Raw genomic sequence first — 20,775 nt, forward strand, 5'->3', positions numbered from 1 at the left:
CCGGCACATGCTCACATTGACAATACCAATTCAGCCAATTTGAAGTGCCCGTTGGCAAAGTCTTAACAAATATCAAAAAAGTAATAACTTTCTTATTTTCTGTCCGATTTAATCTAAAATTTCACAAGCTTGCTTTCTTATACAGTATAGTTGTTTGTTCAGGTTGGATTTACCTTTAATCATAATTATCATTGTTAATGGCGATGCAGGTGCAAAGGTGATATCTGCTATATTATGAATACGTATGTTAGGAAAAATAATTCAGAAGGCATGAAATGATATAAAGATTTAATGAGTACTAGGAATTTATGTTGTTATTCAAAAAAGGACGGAGAGAGAGAGAGAAGAAGAGGGGAGAACAGGGGAGAGAGAGGGAGGGGGAATTGAGGAGAAGGATCGAGATGGAGAGCGAGAAATGACGTAGGTAAAAGCAAGTGATCTGTCTATCCTGAGCTAGAAATGAATCAACAACTATATATGATCAACTGGAAAAAAGGGCAACTTCCAAATAAACACCATTCATGTAAGCCACGCCCAGTTTGTCCCTTCCGCGCTGACGATCATTACGCCAGCCGAGACTAATTGCAGTCCCACACGTAGTCTCTCCCGTCATGTTCGTCAACCGTCACAACCCTCACGCCCTGCCCCCTCTTCTCTCTCCCTCTCTCTCCCGGCGGACCCGGCTTGGAAAACGCCAAGACAGGTGATTACACCATTAGCAGCGGCAGGTGGGATTCAAAATACATGTATCACTTTGGCCAGGCGCAACTGTCACCATTGTGCACGGAATTCGATCAATTTATTGAGCAAAGCAAACGATTAAATGATTGATATTAGTGAAGTTTCTTTTGTGCTCGCACTATAGAAGGGAGATATATAAAAGCTCTCTGCGTGGATAATTTTAACACATTTACAAGAGTCAAAACCAGAATGCTAACATCGAGCGAATTAAAAGGTTAAAGATAGGTGATCCCGACATTTAACTGATTTTTTTACCCATCGAAAAACTTACTGATTCGAAAGAAGCCAGTCTCGAAGAAAAAAAAACTGAAGCAGAGTTTGTTCAGAGGCTGTGCGCAACAGGTGGGACGTCGCTTAGTCCATTTTGGTGGGCGATTCAGGAGTTAAGGCGAAAGGGCAAGCGGTGGTGAAAAGCAAGGACAGAAAGACGTTATAACTTATTCAATTTACAGGTAAGTGCAATGTCTTATAGACCGAGAACCCTGTTAAGTTTATTTATTACATCGTATTTTTTAGATGATCATAAGTGTTAATGTTTTGTTACTGTAATCATATATCTGTGAGACGCGTTAAGCATGTTGGACAGATCCTTTTTAATTAATTAACAATAATTATGATTAGTGGGTTACTGTTTGTCAAACTTGACACTCCTGGTGCTCCAAATTTATTATTTCGGCTTTAGCATGGCTGGCATTATGGTGCTTTAGCATTTCAATTAATTCCTGTCAGGTGCCATTTCACCTCACCTGAGTCCAGTGTGGCAAATGTAGATTTTTTTATCTTTCCTATGGACGCTAGTGTTGTATCAGGGATTCGAACCCCGCACCCTGTGGTTTACAGTCCGGCGACTTATCCACTAGACCTCAACACATCTATTATTTAAAAACTATGTATCATACCACACGAATTGCAAGCAAGTGGATGGCATTTCATATACACTTCGAAGATCAAGACGCCGGGGTGCCCCCGCCGCCCCACTCCCCCCCCCCCCCCCCACCCCTTGCTGAAATGTTGTGAAACTCACAATGTCATCGAGAAAGAATGAACGAATGAATGACTGTATGAGCGATCCGTGTATATTCAAGCACCGAGGTCGGTATCTTTTTTATTATTCATTTATTCGTCTCAAGTGGGGGAAGAAGGAGTTGGTATCATATATATTTTTTCACGCTGCATTAATTGATTTCACGTCTCTACTTTCATTTCTTCACTCTATGTCTCCGCCTTCCCATTTCTCTCTCTCTCTCTATCCCCTTTCCTTAATCAATGGGAGAGGGGTGCGTTCACCCCCCCCCCCCCCTCGTGGCTCCGTGGCTACGCCAGTACAACACGTTATTACATCTAACTGGCTCACAGGTCGTTAGCTGGTCGGTCCAACAGAGCAAAATAGTGGCCGGCCCCGAAGACCGAAGGTTTACCAAAGCGAATATTTTAGTCTCGTGAGCCTTCGAGTTCGTGAAACTCCAATTTTATTTGCGAAGAATCAGAAGAGCTGTAACACTTACTAACCCCCCCCCCCAAAAAAAAAGGGTGTCTTATGACTTTAAGAATGAATCGTAGCAGATTTTTGGGCCATTAGAGCATTCAAGATGGTTGTTTGAAAGACTGTTCGATCCAAATGTTTAATCTCATGGGAATTTAGTTTTTGGTTATTACAGGGGCGCCACTCGTGTGGGGGGAGGGGGGGGGGGGATGACATCCCAATTCAAAATTTACTGTCGTCAACTTTAACCATTTTTAAAACCTTGATAGCAGTATTATTGGACCCCGTCGTTGTCTAAAGATAATAATATACCCGGCGTACTTATATAGCGCATATAACAATATGTCTCTCCATACGCTGTAAGAAAGAGAAATAAGGAAAGGTGGGTAGAGTAACATAAGAAGAGTGAGATATGCTCAACATACTTCTCTCGTTAACAGTGGAAAGTATTTTTGAAATGAAATGTTTGAAGACGCGCCTTAAAGTTGTCAAGAGTATCACAGTTTTTTAAATAGATTTTCCGTTAATTTATTCCAAAGTTCGGCCGATGCAACCTGAAAAGAGCGAGACCCATAGAATTTAGTATTTATTTGTGAAATAGGGAGAAGAGACTTTTGGGAATATTTGAGGGTTCTGTTTGGAACATATAGGGTAATTGAAGATTTACGGCTTAACTTTGTGTGCCAATTCGTTGCGATCCCCCTCTCCCGAAAAAAAAAAGATTTGAACACCTCGGTTGAACAGATCTGAAATATCATCCCTGGTGTTACTTCACTGATTTAATTAATTTCAAGTTACGAAACCGATTTGATTTTCATTTTTTTCTCAATTCATTTAAGCTTATATATGTATATATTTATCAATTTTGTTTTTATAGTAAGGCCTTTGTCTATTATGTTTATATATTAGGCCTATATTTATCTATCGTTTAATCAATTTACCTTTATTTTCTCATTGGGGTGAATATTGTTAGTCCGTCGATAAACACCTCTTAAACCAAATCCTGAAAATGCTGATCTAGTGTTTGTTATCTTTGGTAGATGTTAACGTCGTCCCCAATCCCTCCGCCTTCCCCGACCCGTGGCGTCTCCCTTGTTTTCTACCTCAGTATTCCGTGGTATTTGCGCCTTCTTGTGGTCTTTAATTAACAAGATTGACTCGTCTAGACAGCCCCGTTTTGTTAAAAACATCGAAAAGGCACAGCCTTGAAAATTTGTACGGATTAGATTACAGCATTGCCTCTTTTCTGCCGTTATTGTGTTATTTACATAATGCGTTCTTGCTAAGTATGCTGTACACTGCACAATGCATTTAGTTTTGTTGGTAATATTATTCAGGTCGGAACATAAGTATTACAGATACTCATGCAATTTTTTTGACTGAGTATTCCATTCATTAAAACACAACAATTCAATAAGCTTTCAAAATAGTTTTTTTTATCGAGAAAACAAACATGGTTAAATGAAGCTATCTGGTATACCAAACCTTCTTTAAGTATTTATGAGTATAAGGACGGGGGGGGGGGAGGGGGGGGGGGAGTACCCCCTTCTTATATTCTATTCCGATAGTATGCACGCTTGTCTTATAGAAAAATGAAGTTTTCTTTTCTAAGCCCCCCCCCCCCCTTTGTGTTAGCATCACATCCGTCAGATCCCCCCCCCCCCCCGGGAAAAACGCCCACATACACTTTTATTTCCTTTTGTTTTTTCGCAGACAATGTCCATTAGTTAAAAAGAGCTGTAATTTCGTCCGACTGTGATTTGACATATAGGTCCATTTACGCGATGGTAAACACACATTACAACTTAATATTAACAAATTAATATTAATAAATTAATAGCGATGTTACAGTGATTTATTTTGACAGAGTGGTCCATATATTAAAACAAGAGAATTGGATAAACTTTCAAAATAGTTTTGAAAAACTTGTAAAATTGCATTGTGAATGGACTGCTATACCAAACGAATTAACATCAGTAATATAAATACAATGCGAGATAGCATTATACATTCAAATGAGGTTTCCTGTTCCATCGCTAAATATTATTCGATATAATATACGGATCATGTTTGGCATTAAAGTTAACTTAATCCCAAGAAATAAGTTTAGTTATTCTGAGAGATTTATTGTTACAGTATTATGTTACATTAATAATCATGATTCCCCACCAAAGAGTATGAGAGAGGTATAAGCATGATATTCTTAGCATAATGTACAGTTTCTTAGCACGACAAGGGCATCGCCATTTTCCTGATAACGTGAAGTACTATGCCAAGTAATTTACCAAGTAAATGTATTCACATTAATGGATGCTTCCTTCTCGCATGTCTGTGGTGATAAATACGGTATAACCTGCTATTATCTTCTGTAATGCTAGTGTCCAAGCGCAAATTGCAAAAATAAGTTGTTGCTCATCTGGGGGTGAAGGTTTCGCAAAAATGAACTGTATTTGTCAAGAGCTATATTTTTAGTTTTATTAAATAGATGAGTTACTACATTATACTCCTGTTGAATATTTTGTACCTTCTCAGCTAAGATTTCCCCTCATTGAAAAGAAACTATTTTGTTATTTAATGAAAAGAGTCTTTCCAACTAGAGCTTGGTGCATGATACGAGAACAAGATCGCCTGGTACGTCATATTATGAAGAAAATGTCTGCGCTTATGTCATGCTTCATTTCGACATCTCTCGTAAACTTTCGTAAGGAATCGGATACATCAATAGGCAGGAACACATCTCATCTTTCAGCATACCTACACTTCTTGTTTGGGGTGAGGTTTCCTTTAATAAGCAACCTTTAAATGCAAAGACGGAAATATTATATATCTGTCATGAGATGCTCAACAAGCGGTTAGAATAATAATTAGGATGCAAATTTATTCCGGGGGAGTGATACAAGAAATCCTAACAAACACTTCAGTTCTTAGAAGTATTCTGTTTCCGTGCTTGCATTAATGACTAGGTAGAGCTTAGCGTGTATGGATGCATATTGTACTCGATCGTATGATCATATCCGGTTCAGAAAAAAGAAAGATTTCGGGTAAAGGAAAAAAGGACACCTAAGCTTCATTATTCTTTGATTATGAGTGTGGACAACTTATCAAATTAATTAATTGTTCTTTAGGCTCCTCATATTGAATTGTCATTTTGAAAGTCGTATCTAAATCCTGCGAAACTCACTGCTTATTTACCATACCTATCATAAGTATTATTTTGTAACAGACTTATCGGCCTTATTAATCATAGTTTTTATTATGTCAAACAATCCCAATAAACCTTCAGTTCTTAAAAGTATTTTTTTTCCATGCTTGCATTAATGGCTAGGTAGAGCTTAGCGCGTATGGATCCATATTGTGCTTGATCGTATGATCAAACTTAAATCCTTATGAGAGAAGATTGACTTGTTGTGAATCAGGTAAAGAATACTTCAAATTTAATTATCATTTTGAAAGTCGTATCTAAATCCTGCGTAACTCATTGGTCATTTACCGTACAGCTATATAAGTTTCAGGACTCCTCAATCCTCTCTCTCTCATATGGTGCAACCGCAAGCCTACTGTTTCTACATCAGCATGCAAGCCGATACTTACAAGCAGCATCTAAGTTTTGTGTTGTAATCCACTCACCAGATGTGAGTGTGGAACAATTACCATATAGGATACGTGCCGGGGTGTAATCTACTTTTTGGACTTGTATTTTCTCTTGAGATCATATTTTTAATTATTTTGTATTCTAAATATATTCCCTAGGAAAAATATAACCCCTTCATGGTCCAAAGAAAGCATATTACACAAACTACGAGTCAATATAAATGTTTAATAACTTATCACCATAAATTAGCGTTTTACCAATACACATACAAAATATAAACATACGAACAAATACACACATGAACAATGCATCGATATATGTTTCAATATAATCATTATCTGATTATAGGGTATGTTTTGCTTTACATTGACATGTGCAGTAACCCTTTTCTTCTTTATAGTTGTATAGTGCTCTGAGTATAGATATGTTTTGAAGTTGGAGGCAACTTATTACAGAAAGAGCTTATTAGTTCTCATGCAGCTGCTTTATTTTGCATACAGAAAACTATGTACAAATATGATAACGCTTGTTGGGTAAAACAATAGTTATCCCGCAAAAGCACCTTTAGGGGATGATTATATGCCCAATTCGCAGCGTCATCCTCGATAGATTAGCTGTAAAAATTGTGCAAAAAAAATACCCAAGTTTCGCATGAAATTACCTCAAGCTGGTTGTACGTGTAATTGCTCTCATGCTGTGCCTTTTTCATTCACCCATCATTCGTAAGAGTGTGTAATTCTATGTCATTTTTTGATATAAAGTTGACATTAGAAATGAATATCAGATGGCATTTTAAGTTATTTGAATAGTCATAGCCATCGCTGAAATAGTATCATAACCAGGGGGCGTTTCACAAAATTGTCATCAGTGATAAATGACAGTTTTTGTTATACGCTACTGAAATCCTTGCTTCTGATTGGTTATCAGCAGATTTGTCACTGATTTTTGTCATTTGTCATTTAAAATAGGCTTTGTGAAACGAACATCAGATGGCATTTGTAGTTATTCGAATAGTCACAACCATATCATAACCAGGACGTAACTAGACCTTGGATTCGAAGAGGGGGAGGGGGGGGGGGGGATGAATCAAACCCAGTAGTGACATGTATAGGCATGTGTCAGCTAGGCCTCAATCTTCTGAGAATAGGGCGTTGGCGTTCCCCAAGGATGTTTTCTTTTTTTTTATTTTCATTAAGAGTTTAGGAAAATAAATCGAATATTGGTGTTTTCCAATTCATATTCTTTTAGAATGGCTATATGCATTAGAGCTACATCACTCCCGTTGTCTGTTTGTTCTTTGTTTTTGAAAGTTTGGCATACGCTTACATAGCAACACTCTTTCATGTGAATCGTTTCCACTTACGTCAATCACCAATTTCACACGTGGACTTGTCAATGCGTAATATGGATGGGCGATCATGCATGTTCCTGCCAACGCTAAAATTGAACACATCATCTCATTCGGGTAGACCGTGTCATCTACTCGCCCTTTCTTATTAGTTTAGTTCTTGACTTTAACATCCATGGTAGAGGAGTTATATTGAGTGTCAATTACGCCCACTTATAAAGCAGTCAGACTTTCGTCCGGTGGAACGTCATGATAGGCCAAGTATGCAACCCACCGAGTTTGACAAGGTTATGGATAAGGTGCTGCGTAGTAATTGGAGTGAATGCAGACGGCGACGGCCATCTTTGGAAAATGGATGGTGCAGAAATTTGGGCAGAACGCTCTCTAAATACAGAAGTAACTGTGTAGGTCACCCATTATACACATGCTCACACACACACACGCACACTCACATACACTAACAAACGAAAATTCCCCTCCCACCCAACCCCACAATGCCCACATCCGGTCACATAATGGATTTTAAAATTTAGAAAATGCAGCCTGCTCGGCCTTAGTCAGCGAAGTGTTATGGCGTAATGTAATTTTCATAAGGTGTTAAGATCAGTGGGTTGAACCTAAGGTTAAAAAAGGTTTCTAAAAACAACTCCCCTCTCATGGCGTCATCATAATGGAAGGCAGGGGGGGGGGGGGTAAATTTATTTGTACACCGCGAGAACTATTTTCACTTTTAAGTTACGTAAAAGTTTGTCTCAGGACAGACAATTTGTTTAAATCTGTCTGTGGCTTCGCCAGTGATGTTCAAAAATATCGTTTAATTCTATTTAAGTCATCTCAAACACTAATGACAAATTAACAAAAGCAATGATCCAAATCTTCCGCGAAAAGAAGGCAACAGGGAAAATACCTTTTATTAATATTATGTTCTTATTCTGTACCCTAAGCTCCAGCTCGGATGCACAAAACTAAATTAAAGCTACAATATCAATCTTCACGGACATAAATTTGAGTTTAACGTTTCGGACTTTACAATTGTGTTGTTGTTGTAGTTTTAACGACTTCACACTTACACAACAGACTACCGTAACCAACCGTAAAGGGACTTTATATTATTAATTTCATCAAGTTTCTATAGATACATCAGTTTGAATCCCAGACATTTTCAAATTATTTCAAACATCAAGTGCACTATGATAAGGCGCGCAAATTATCATGTGAAGGGGCTTTACTTTTTGTGCGATCGCAGAGGATCTAACTGTCGGGGGAAATGTCTGTTTTTGCATAATTATGTACACCCTCTAATCAATTCGAGACACGCTGTGTCATCCTTGATACTCTATTCTTATTGGGTTTCAGGTATCCTCATCTATTGATAACGTAACAATGTACGAACCATATATTACATAAATGGCCTCTAATATTATGATGTAATGGAACACTATTTTTTCAAGCATTCTTACATATTCAATTCATTTCCCCCCCTCTCCCACGCTCTCAAGTGTCTCTTGCTCTTATACGAGCCCCTTTTCTTTCTACAGTGTTAAAATAATGTGTTTTCCGAATGAGCAACGTTCCTTTATACGAGAAACATGAGCCACCCATTAAGTCATGAGGCATGTCATTGTAATGAAAGACATCACAAAAAGGTCGTATAATTATGGTTTACAAACTATAAGATGTATGTGTGTATGGTTGTGGAGTTGATCTAGTTGCATTGGGCGTGCATTGTTGTAGCTTGCATTAATCATAATGTAAGATGTACAGAGTGGCAAGGTCATTAACATTTCAATAACAATATTAATATTCAGGGGTTATATAGCGCTTAGTTCATCGATGATGTCTCTAGGCGATGTGCATATATAATTTTAATTACCCCGGTCACAATTATGATTCAGGCTCGCCCGCGCGCACGATATAATGCACATTCTCCGCTCCCTGTGGAGAATTCCAACCCGGAGCCCTTTTAAAGTCACCCCAAAGCTGAGGTGATGTGCATATATAATTTTAATTACCCCGGTCACAATTATGATTCAGGCTCGCCCGCGCACACGATATAATGCACATTCTCCGCTCCCTGTGGAGAATTCCAACCCGGAGCCCTTTTAAAGTCGCCCCAAAGCTGTGCAACCTACAATGCCCGTCTACAATGAGTCTCGCATCCTACCGGTAGCCCATTTAACCCTTAAATGGAGAATGGCAAATGAGGATTAATGTCTTGCCAAAGGACCGGGCTGGGATTCGAACCTTCAACCCTCTGATTGAGAGTAAAGTGAATGAACCACTATACCCCGACATGGGGTGCTTTCAAAGGGAGACAACGAGCATATACACATATCCTAAATAACTCTGAGTTGGGGGGGGGGGGGTTCCTCTCGATTATCATTGGGCAATTTCCAACAGAAACAGCCTTTTCGATTCTTACAAAGCATAACAAAATCGTAAGATCTATGGCGTAATGAAGGAAAATTGTCTTTGGGGCACAGATATTGGGGAAAAGGAGCGAGTGGAGGGGGGAAGAGAAGAACAAGTAGGAAAGGGAAGATACAAATAATAAGTTACGACCCCATTTGACATCCTCCCTCAAACGAAATTCTGTATATATTCGCATGTTATCTTCGGAATAAGACCAGCGCCCCCACCCTCCTCCTCTTGATGACGATGACCCCTTGCTGTATTGACCCACGCTACACCACTAAATAAGGTCATGATAAGACTGCGATTATTGCCCCGTCGTTATCATTTTGTCGATTTGGGTCGCAAGAGTTTTTTGCTGTTGTTGTTATTTGTGTTTTGTTTGGTTAATAAAAAACAATCACAATATTTACAAATTATTTACATATTAATTAGAACAAATTCACTAAACAGAGTTAAGCAATAGCAATACAATAAAGTAAATGGTACAAAATAAAATTTTAAAAAGACAGAAAATTGCAAACGATACAAAGTAAATATTGTTCAAGAATCAAGCCCCCGAGACAAAAAAAAAAGGTGAAACAGAGGTCTCCCTCCGACACCAACCCTACCCAAACCCTACCTCTACAAAAGCGACCATAAGTCAGGTCTCATCTACACCATCTGGACAACTACCAAAAACACCCGACTTCCAACGGGAAGACTGATGTGCGATTGCTTTGATCAGGAGAATGTATTCATGAATTATTTTCATCAACATGATCGAAGCCAGCTGAGGTGCTTTTCATCTTTCATGAATGTTAAGTAACATGTATGACTACACGCAGTGGCGTCGTTATGGGGGTGGGGGAAGGGGAGGAGGGGTAGACCCCAAAAATTGTTTTGGCAAACCCTAATTCCTGTCGCGAAGTTTGTTTTGTTCTTTACCACCTTGAGTTGTTTCCACAAAGAAAATTCAGCACCTTTATAATATCATCTAAAGGTAAAAATAAAATAAACTGTCTTTCTTTATGAAGCAGCTTCCATATTTAATTATATATTAGTTCGTATTCCTTGCTATTAAATTATTTACTGTCACCTGTGCCTGAGAGGGGGGAAACCGAAGCACCTCGTACCCTCGGGCACTCCCTCCGGTCTGTCCTCCCCTTACACGCCAAGATGTACAGGTGTACCGCTTACCCTGGGTTTTCCCCTACCTCTGTGTGTGTGTTTGTGTGTGTGTTTGTGTGTGAGTGTCTGGTCGGGGTGGGGGCTCCGTTCTATTTCTAATTGCTTTCTTAAACTTTGATATACATCACTTTTGTTTTTTATTCATCTTCCTAGTTCTATATTCACACATGCTCCCTGGTTATTTTCCCCTTAGGCCCTTTACTTCCGTTCATCAAAAGATAAATGATTAAAAGGGAATGAAAGTGATAAAACCGCAGCTTCCCTTTTTACTTTTTAACAATCGCATACGCGCATGATCGTAATTGAACTATTTTTGATCAGCTATGCGTAACACGGTTTTTGTACTACTTTCATTCCAAGCGCCAGTTTTCCTAAAACAATTATTTGATCTAGGTGGAAACTAGGTTCATGAGTGCTCCGTTATAGGCTATGAATGAAATACATTATAAATTTCAGGTATAACATGTATAATACGAATAAGGATAGGCCTATACGAGGTTTCAAGGAATAACTATAACACATGTAACGTTTTTAAATTTACCATATCATGTCGGGTTTTTTTTTAAATAGAAATATGCACTTTTTATTCAATCGTAGATTACTTGAATTAGATTTTTTCGAAAGTCTTTGAAATTATGTTGGGTGCATGCAGTTTAATACCCATAATGCACATTTTAAACTCGGAGTAAAAAATAAATATTTTCTTTTCTAAATAGTCGCGATCAATGCAATGTCCTTGTGATGTAAATGGGTATTTTGTACTTAGCTATAATTGGTAAAGTGGTTCTATTTTTGATTGAGCAAAATGAAAATCGATTTCAAAACAGAAAATCTTGTTTTCGTATATATACACCGAAAAGAATTCGACATAATGCGTCACTAATCTACGATCACACGGCTCGGAATAGTCTGCATGATGTCACGAATGGGCAGTATTCCGGTTTCTTTTCAAATGATGCGTTGATTTTAGGTCAGGAATTTGTAAATATGATCAGTACCGGAATAATTTATACGCTCGCCTTGTCTGTTTGCCAATGCAGGTGCTTAACTGACGTACCACGTTTATTTTCACCCTTTCTCTCTTTCTCTCCAAGCTACCAATGCAAAGTCATCGATTCATATAATATGCATAGATACCTATATTTGTTATCCTCGTCGCTGTTGATGATGATGAACCAATTTTAATAACTTACGAATAAAGCAAATTGTAAAGTGTAATTTTGAGGGGCAGCCTTGATCTTCTTTTCGAAAAATCCCCGATAATGCTCTGTTTTACGACGACTAGTAATTTCCTCATGTATTCACACGGTCATTAATACATGAACAATAATCAACATCAATACACAGTAATCGATGTGAACTGGCATGAAAAGGCACGCTCATCTAATCGTTTATAGTATTGGTAGCAAAATGTTGGAAGATATACAATTCCTTTATTCGGTTTACTTGACAATCCTTTCAGCTAAGAATGTAACATATTTTATACACTGGCACTCTTAAAAAGTTGGTTAACATACTTGTAACCCTGCGATTACGACTACATCAGACTTTTTCTTCAGGGACCGCGGAGCAGAGGGGCTCGGGGGTTTGAGCCCCCCCCCCCCCACCGCTTTGATAAACGTTCCTAGTGGCCTGTTATTAACTTTATTTGATATAAAGACCAGTTATTTTAGCAAAGGTAAATAAGTATGTTCACAAAATCTACCTGATCTACTTGACGTGATTACATAATAATATTTAATTTTTATATAGCGCTTAATACAGATGTCTCTAAGCGCTTTACAACTACCCCGGTCATTAGATTCAGTGCTTGCCCGCACACAATGTGTGCACAATCGCCACTCCCTGGAGAGCATTCCAGCCAGGCGCTCAAAAACTGTTTGACCAACAATTACATCCTCTTTCAACGTAAGAAGGAGGTAAAATTTCGTAGCAAAAGTGCGATCGTGATGCTATTATCGCGGCATGGGGGATACAAAACACAGATTTACTATCATAAGAGGAATGACGTGATTAATATTGTTTTCATATATATTTTAATCATTTTATTATTCCATTTCTATTCTAATGACGTTTTGCACGTTACAATGAAGATATAAATCGTCTCTCACATAGATCTAAGCACCTGCAGTCAAATCAAAGCATGAGCAACAGTATATATGGACATAATCTAAGTTAACAGAAAATAGAAAACGAAATTAAAATGATTTATTTAAATAGTAGAAAAAGCACAAAGACGCAACACAACGCACTTAGCCGTATTGCGAATGTAAGAACCTTTTTTTCTCATCCAAGATTTGAATCGGAATACTTCGGGTATTTCCGATGGCGACCGACGGTCGTTCGGCTGGGCTGGACGAATATCACACGAAGTAATATCGAGGGACGTGTTGAAACAAAACTTGTTACGTATCGCATTCAATATATTAAATATCGGACATCCGTTTAAATTCCAAACTCGACTTTCATTTTGAACCCTACGGATATAATTTCTCACATTTGAATGCTGTCAGGAAAAAAATTCAGCCGGAGAAAGGATTAAGAAGAAGGGAAAAAAATCAAAAGCCGCCCAATCCATCAGTATAGTCACTACGGCAGGTGTACAATTCTTTCTAGAGACACCATTTATTTCTTGTGTTTTAATAATTGATTAACTATTTTGACTTAGACATGTTAGGGGTAATGGGAGCATGCATCATGTTAATAGTACAGGAAGGTTATACTGGAAGGTGGAATTAAAGTTGTTTAAATCATGCACGCCTTAACTAAGGTTTTCTTCCAAATGGATGTTATACTCCGATGACTGGGAAATGGAAGGGGGTAGGGGCCGGGATTGAGAAGGTTGCGGGGATCACCTTCTATTCGGAAAACATTGATTCGTCACCCTTGATAGACTATTTCAACATTGTCTTAACTATTCGTCCTTTCCTCATCACCCATGGCTAATCATGCCATATTTCAAATGCTAAATTTGATAATCAAGAACTCCAGCTGTTTGAATGTACATCATATTACTTATGTTAGTTCATATACTATATCATTAACTTGTAGATTTCAATCAACCCCAACCAAAAAAAATAATAGATAAATTGAAAATGCTCTGTGAAATGTCACTCCGTAACGCATGGAAACGCCCAGCCTGCACAGTTTCAAAAATCAACATGTGCGATCTGCAAGTTCACGAACCTCTCCATCTGTTATGAATGAATCATCATTATCGCCGCTCGACGTTTTTATTTGCCAAATTATTGATCCATTTTATCGATTCCCAGCCATTTCATTCGTCAAACCTGCCTCCATATACTTCACACTCTTTATTGATCCGATCCTTTTTTTTCTTCTAGTATAATATGAAACAATTGTTGATTCGCCTTTTGCCATTGTGTCGTGCTAATGGGTATAATGGAAACATATCCGTTATAGGTAAACACTGCAATGCTCTTATGCTATTTACAGAGCAGACAAGTCCACATTTAGCCGTCAGATGGTGACGAAGTGTCGTCCGCCTAAAATAAATGGGCATGTATTATTTAAGAAAGTCAAACATTAACGATTCCAAAAAAATATTTGTATCTAAATATATTGGAATCCGTGAGTTTTTGATAGGCTGAGTCTGGTCCCAACTACTCTCGCGTACTTTAAGACAAGGGCAGTTTCAATTTATCCCTTTTATCATTTTTGGTCGAATTGCTCACGATATTTTACAATATATTCATTTAGTACTTTTATGAGGATAAATTCAGTAAACTACAAGATTGTCAAATAATTAAGAAAAATACAAAAATAAACATGCAAGTAGAAAAATTACAAAGTGATGTTCCCCGTTTCACGAGGTGATGGAGAAAGCTTTTGAAATTGCCTTTGGTGTACCTTTTTTCAATTCGATTATATTATTAAACTAATTTCAGTGTGGAGAATAGTTATTCCTTTAAACTATCGTAGTGCTGTCGTAGTCGAGTGATTTGTGACTGGAACTGCGAAGATCATGGGTTGGATCCGGCCATAGCCTTTGCTCGTAGGAAATGTATCTTTTTTCAATCTACATTGATTCTACCCCCCCCCCCTCCCCTCAGGTGTTAAATGGATACCAATGGGGACTTTTAGATTCGCCGAACGACAACGTGGATTGCTACGATCGACGTCCTTTTAATGCACTGCCTTGAATGGATGTCACACGTATCAGTCCACGCAAATCTAAAAGTCCTTAATGTAGGATGTAAACGTAAGTGTGTTGAATTAGCACATGTGCATCTGTAAAATGGTGCCTGACGGGAATGTCGTTATAAATAAATAATAATAAATAAATAAATCGTTAGTCGCTATAAAAAATATAAATATTCATATAGTCATAATTTTGTTTAAAAAGGGTAAATGAATGAATAATCATTTTTTAAAATTATCTTTCAACTAGTTTGCTCGGCTTCCACCTGGTTAAAAATCTTGAAGCGCCATCATCTACACGAAGTCCTTATGATGATTGTTTTATATTTATTGTATTTATTAGGACCACACCTTAATTTGCAATAAAAAAGGATAATGGATAAACGGTTGTTGAGTTTTAGCTGATCAATTAACCAGTCATTAATCTTTCGATCAATCTCAATCATGACTTTCATTTTCATTTAATGTCTTCGCAACCATATAATTATGAAGGATTGATCTTGATGACCGTTACATATAAATATAAATCCAAATGATTAATTTCCGATGAAATATTATCGTAAACACATTTTCATTTCATTTTAAGGCGGACTTACACAATCAGTGCACTTTATTTGGGTCACAAGAATCAAATTCTGGCAGATGTATCGATGAAATATTGCTCTAATTTCTACTTTTTCCATCAGGCGTCTCCCTCCCACACGCCCCCGGCCGCGTCAGGAAACTGACAAGTATCGTCGCGAATGACTGCGATCCATCTCCCTCCCTTGTTTTGCGCGAGCGGGACAGGTGTTCCGAACTTCCGAGCAATAGCAACCTACTCCATCATCTAAACCGATGCTGTTGACAAACATAAATAAATAAACTTCTCCCCCACCCAGCTCCGCTATTAACCCTCCGTCTCTCCACCAACTCATGTCTCACGAATGCCTAGCAGAACTAAAACATAGAAAAACACAAAATACGACGAAAGATTGTTGATCAATCGCGAGGTTTAAGGATAAGTCGCTTCCGATTCCCACTTATTTCCTGCGACAGCCACACGATTATTGTTAAAAATGGAAAGGTGTTTTGCTGCAAGTTTTTACCAGAGGGTTCATGCGATTGATGGTCTCTTATTAATTGTGGAATAAATCATTACTTTCGACGCCATAGTTCATGTAAAACCAATTTCGATTTCCGTTTACATTTCCCCTTTAAGTGTATAATCATTAATTAATTTGATTTGAACAGATTCATTTAAAATATTCACGGTAAAAGCCCAGTTCAGCTGTTTGGCTGTTTTACAATGGGGACGTGCATACATATAAAATAACAAAATACAGAGTAATCATAAGAACAAAACCATATATCATATAAAGAATAACGAAATACATGTAGTAGATTACAGATGACACACCGAGTAGAGACAAATTATATGAAATTCGTATGCATGTATATGTAAATATAAAGTTTAAAAAAACATATTGTAAAGAAATATCAAAGGATTATAATCATGATATAAATATGATGAAATATACTGAAATATGATATAAATATAATATAATATGATTAAATATAGTGAAAATATAGTAAACATAGTAAAATTTATTGAAATACATAATATAAAAAATAGGATAGGCCTATAAATATTAAAAACATTTATTAATATGATAGAAAATAGCATTGACAAGTTGTATTTCGGCAAAACAGCAAATAATTCAATCATTTTTTAAACCATATAAACAATGGAAGTATTAGTAAAGTATTAATAAATATATTAATGGTTGCCAATGCAGGAGAAAAAAAAATTAAAGGTAATACAAAGTTTTGGGAAATTTCGAATATTGGCAGGGTAGTGATTCTTTACAAAATTGATATATTTAGGTGCCCCTGTGGATGTCTTTTAAGCACTAGAAAATTAAGCCCCTAAAACACTTATTTTTTTGAGAAAAATTGAATATAACAATTTACCGGTGCTCCCGGTAAATTTTGATAAATTTAAAATAGAGCATACGGCCGTGCAATGGTAGCTGCGACCATGACAATCTCATTATATGTAGTTGTGATATATAATTTTCAAATGGGAATAGCTAATTGGTCGATTTTAGTCAAGAAACATTGTTTTATAGATTAATTAATATATTGACCTTGAGAGGGAGCTATACAACATAAAGAGTTTATTATTTACAATTTCATAACTAGACTCGATTTCAACCGCGACAACGATTACTGAATATTGTAGGATCACATATGCTTCCAATATGTTCATTTGAACCAAATTCATGACCTCATACCAAAACTTTGTAATACCTTTAAGCGTGGACAAATAAGAGAAGAGAACAGGGGGGGGGGATATTTCAAATCGAAGCAAGGAAATATTGACCACAATTAACAAGGGAAAATAGAATAAAAGAACAAAATTGAGCATTTTTTTGCAAAGAATTTCGAGTTATCAATTTAGGCAGTTTGTATAGCCTTGTCCATTACCAATTGGCTCATGTTTGTGCAGATCGGCACATTCGTCATGCCTACGTCCGAGCCAATTGGCGCTTGTGGCAATTGAAAGGGTAATAATATACAAGTAATACACAGCAGTGAAGGCATTAGACCGAGTGTGGGTAATTTTTAATAATCCCCGAACAAAATGAAGTATATTATTTGTTTTATGAGATGATGTTTTATAATATGATTTTACTTAAGACCAGTCATAAATACTTACTAATGACCGGTCATTAGTAAAGTTACGTGTCGGGCAAAATAAATGCCTGCATGGTCACGTGTACGCTATCAACCAATCATTTGATTAGGATCCACTACACCATATTATGAAATGTAATAACATGCTAGTGAATCGCATTCGATTGCCATTGCGTATATTTCTATATTATATTCCTTTATCATCACAATGTTGAGTAAATTACTACTTAGCCTATATAAATGAACTGTATACGTCACTTTCCATCGCCCAAACTTGCACCTGAGCAGGCTTGTAAACAAGGATATATTTGCCACCTTTTTATAAAAATCAATTTTCTCTCATTCATCTTTCTTTTTGTCTACTTCTTTTTATTTGCACTTCAGCCATGGTTCACACGACCAATCTCGTTGCCGCAGCTGCAGCCGTCACAACCGTCTTCTTACTCCTCGGGGCAGGGCCGGCCGAGGCGCAACAGGGCCCCCGTAACCGGTACTGCGGCTTGGAGTTTGCGAGGGCGGTGTTCACTCAGTGCTCCATGGCGAATAAACGCTCCGATCCGGGCGCCGTCGCTGAGTCAGCGTCGGCCGCCAGATATCTAGCACGTGACACCGGATACGAACAAGCAGAAGGTATGAGGTTGCCTTGGGAACCGCAAGTGACGCCCCCTTAACACCTTCCATTGGTGTAACACAGATACCTTTTACAAGCAATCCATTGTTTCTTACATAAACTGAATTCGTTCGTATATAGTTAGTTTACTTGATCAGACTGCGTTCAATCACAGACATGTATATATACTTTTGTTGAATTCATATTCTACCTACATGTATATGAAGTCAAAGAAAACATCATACCATATCAAAACAGATCAATGACAGGTGATCGACACTTTACGTCAAATTACACAATATCATTGCTTTGAATTAAAGTAAAGGAATTTTGGCACCTATTAAATGCGAAAGTATTTGTTTGTGGTGATTATCAGATAAGGGCTTTTACTATAATCTTCAAATTATTTTAAACTTAGAAAATGAAAATAACAAACTTTATTTTTTGCGAATTCATCATTAATTTTCAACAACATTTTAACTAGCCAAGTTATATCAACATTATGAATCTACTAATGAGGTCCCATGTGGCTATTCATGCATCCCTCTGTTTCCGCTACAAGATTTACTTAGATTCTAATCATTAATGACTCAGAGTATTTTTTCCGTATTGTTATGCCGAATAGGATTTCGTGGGAAAATAAGTTCACCTCTATCCTTATTTCTAACGATTTGATTTGATTGTTTTTCTCGTGGTATTTTTCCAGATTTACTTTACAAACTGCCTACATCATGATAATAACAACATGATATTAGTGATTTTATATCAAATTAAAGTCATTACTTTATTGTATAACATATATAAGGAGGGTTGTTACGAAATGTTACCTAATCTGAACGCTCTCTCGTTTTTCGAGGACATCTGTTGTTCTCAAATAAGGGTAGAGATTGAATTCTTTACATTCATACTTAGACTAAACCCGAGTCACTTCCTTTGAATCATTTTTACAGATATGCCCTTGGAATGGTACGACGTCGCACGACAAGGAGCAGAGCGACTGCGCCCAAGCCTAACCGATATCATCTTTTCCAGCCGGTTCCGGCGATCGATCCATAATCGAGGTCAACTTCCCATGGGTCAACTATGTTGTGTGTATGGATGCACACTCGTAGAACTGGCGTCCGTGTGTACTTGATCCGAAATTTTTCAAAAGACATTTTACTTGATAAAAAACAGAAAAGACATCAACGAAAAATTCCCTTCCCTTGATAAAGCTTTTTTCTTTACTATATATCTCACTATGATACGGAATTTGTTGATTTAAAAGTGACATCAATTTGCAAAACGTATTTTGTTCGCATTTGGAAAGATTTGTTTTGGGTTTCATAGTGGTAACATGGGTACACCTGAAGTAAACACAGATGTATAAACATCTTACCAAGTTCAGTGCGATCCACGATCAATTGGATATATATATATATATATATATATACATATTATATACATACATATGTTGATTATACATATAATTTGACAAAAATGAATATCATTTGTATCTTTTCTGACTAAATGCAAAATAAAATTTGATTGTGACGAGTGAATAGAAATTTGCATTTGGAAATAACTTTCTGTGTCAGTTAATTTATGTAACATATCTTTCTTATAGTTTCTTATAGTTTTCTTATTTACATGGTAGATATAGCAACACATTAGTAATCTTGATGTTATGTCACGTAGTAGCCAGCGTCCGTATGTATTGCATCATAATTCGCTGTCACCAGATTCGGTTGAATTGTCGACTAATTTGCGCACTGGTCTCCGAAGCAGCGAACCCGTTGACCCGCCGGAAAATACTCCAGCTTGTCTTCATTATCTCGAGGGTGAAAGGCATTTCAGGGCACAATGCATTACACAAGAGCTGTCGGTCGTCAAGCTGAAGTCCACTCTTGGTGACCGACAACCCCTGTTATTGGATAAATATCCGAATGGTGTCAAAGTCCCCACGAAAACCCACTACTCTGAGCCTTTAAATCAATTATCATTTTGGTTTGTCATTCATAATTATGATGAGTGAAGCAATGAAAGGTCAAATGTGATAAAAATATAAAATCACAACTAATCGCCTTTCCAGGTGACCGACTACCCCACGAGACTGACAATTTCGGTCTGATGAACTTAAGACAAGTTGACAGAAGATATTATGGGCCGTCGTTCTCGTGCGCCCTCTGCCAACTTTTCGGAACTTTCGCTAGACCGAAAATATCGGTCTCGTAGAGTCTCGGTCTCGTCGGCAGTTGATCTCACTGGTTGTCGACTTTCGTGGGCCGTAGCGATTATGGAAGATCTGGTAGTGCATCAAAACATGTTGTGTACCTTTTCTCAAGTAACATTAACACGATTTATTAATTAAAAACAAATTTGAATCTTGTTATAGAGAAATATGAATATAAAAGGTCAATGCTGATAAATGAATTTAATTGATGTTCTTCAATTGGCCTTCTGCTTTCTGTAAAAAGAAATCTTGTTCTGCATTTCGTTTCATTCCCGAGTAATATGTTTATAGGTGACATTGATTAATATATAAGCTACTGAAATGTCAAAGTCTAGTGCATATTTTGTTTTTCGCCTTTCCACTGACT

The 20,775-nt window shown here is 37.3% G+C and overlaps 1 protein-coding gene across 1 annotated transcript; it reads left to right on the top strand.

The window, feature by feature from the left end:
• Positions 1-378: 378 nt before the first annotated feature.
• LOC105440517 lies at positions 379-19,616 on the top strand. The gene is made up of 3 exons (XM_011670768.2): positions 379-1,193; positions 17,971-18,216; positions 19,147-19,616. The coding sequence occupies exons 2-3, from the start codon at positions 17,973-17,975 to the stop codon at positions 19,329-19,331; spliced, it is 429 nt and encodes a 142-aa protein (XP_011669070.1). The 5' UTR covers positions 379-1,193; positions 17,971-17,972; the 3' UTR covers positions 19,332-19,616.
• Positions 19,617-20,775: the final 1,159 nt, after the last annotated feature.

The sequence above is a fragment of the Strongylocentrotus purpuratus genome, unplaced genomic scaffold (assembly GCF_000002235.5).
Source record: "Strongylocentrotus purpuratus isolate Spur 01 unplaced genomic scaffold, Spur_5.0 spur5_scaffold_17, whole genome shotgun sequence".
In the NCBI taxonomy this organism is placed as follows: Eukaryota; Metazoa; Echinodermata; class Echinoidea; order Camarodonta; family Strongylocentrotidae; genus Strongylocentrotus; species Strongylocentrotus purpuratus.

Coding starts and splice junctions, on each gene's coding strand:
- LOC105440517 (XM_011670768.2), top strand. CDS start 17,973: ATGGTTCACACGACCAATCTCGTTGCCGCAGCTGCAGCCGTCACAACC. Junction 18,217..19,146: donor CGGATACGAACAAGCAGAAG/GTATGAGGTTGC, acceptor TCATTTTTACAG/ATATGCCCTTGGAATGGTAC.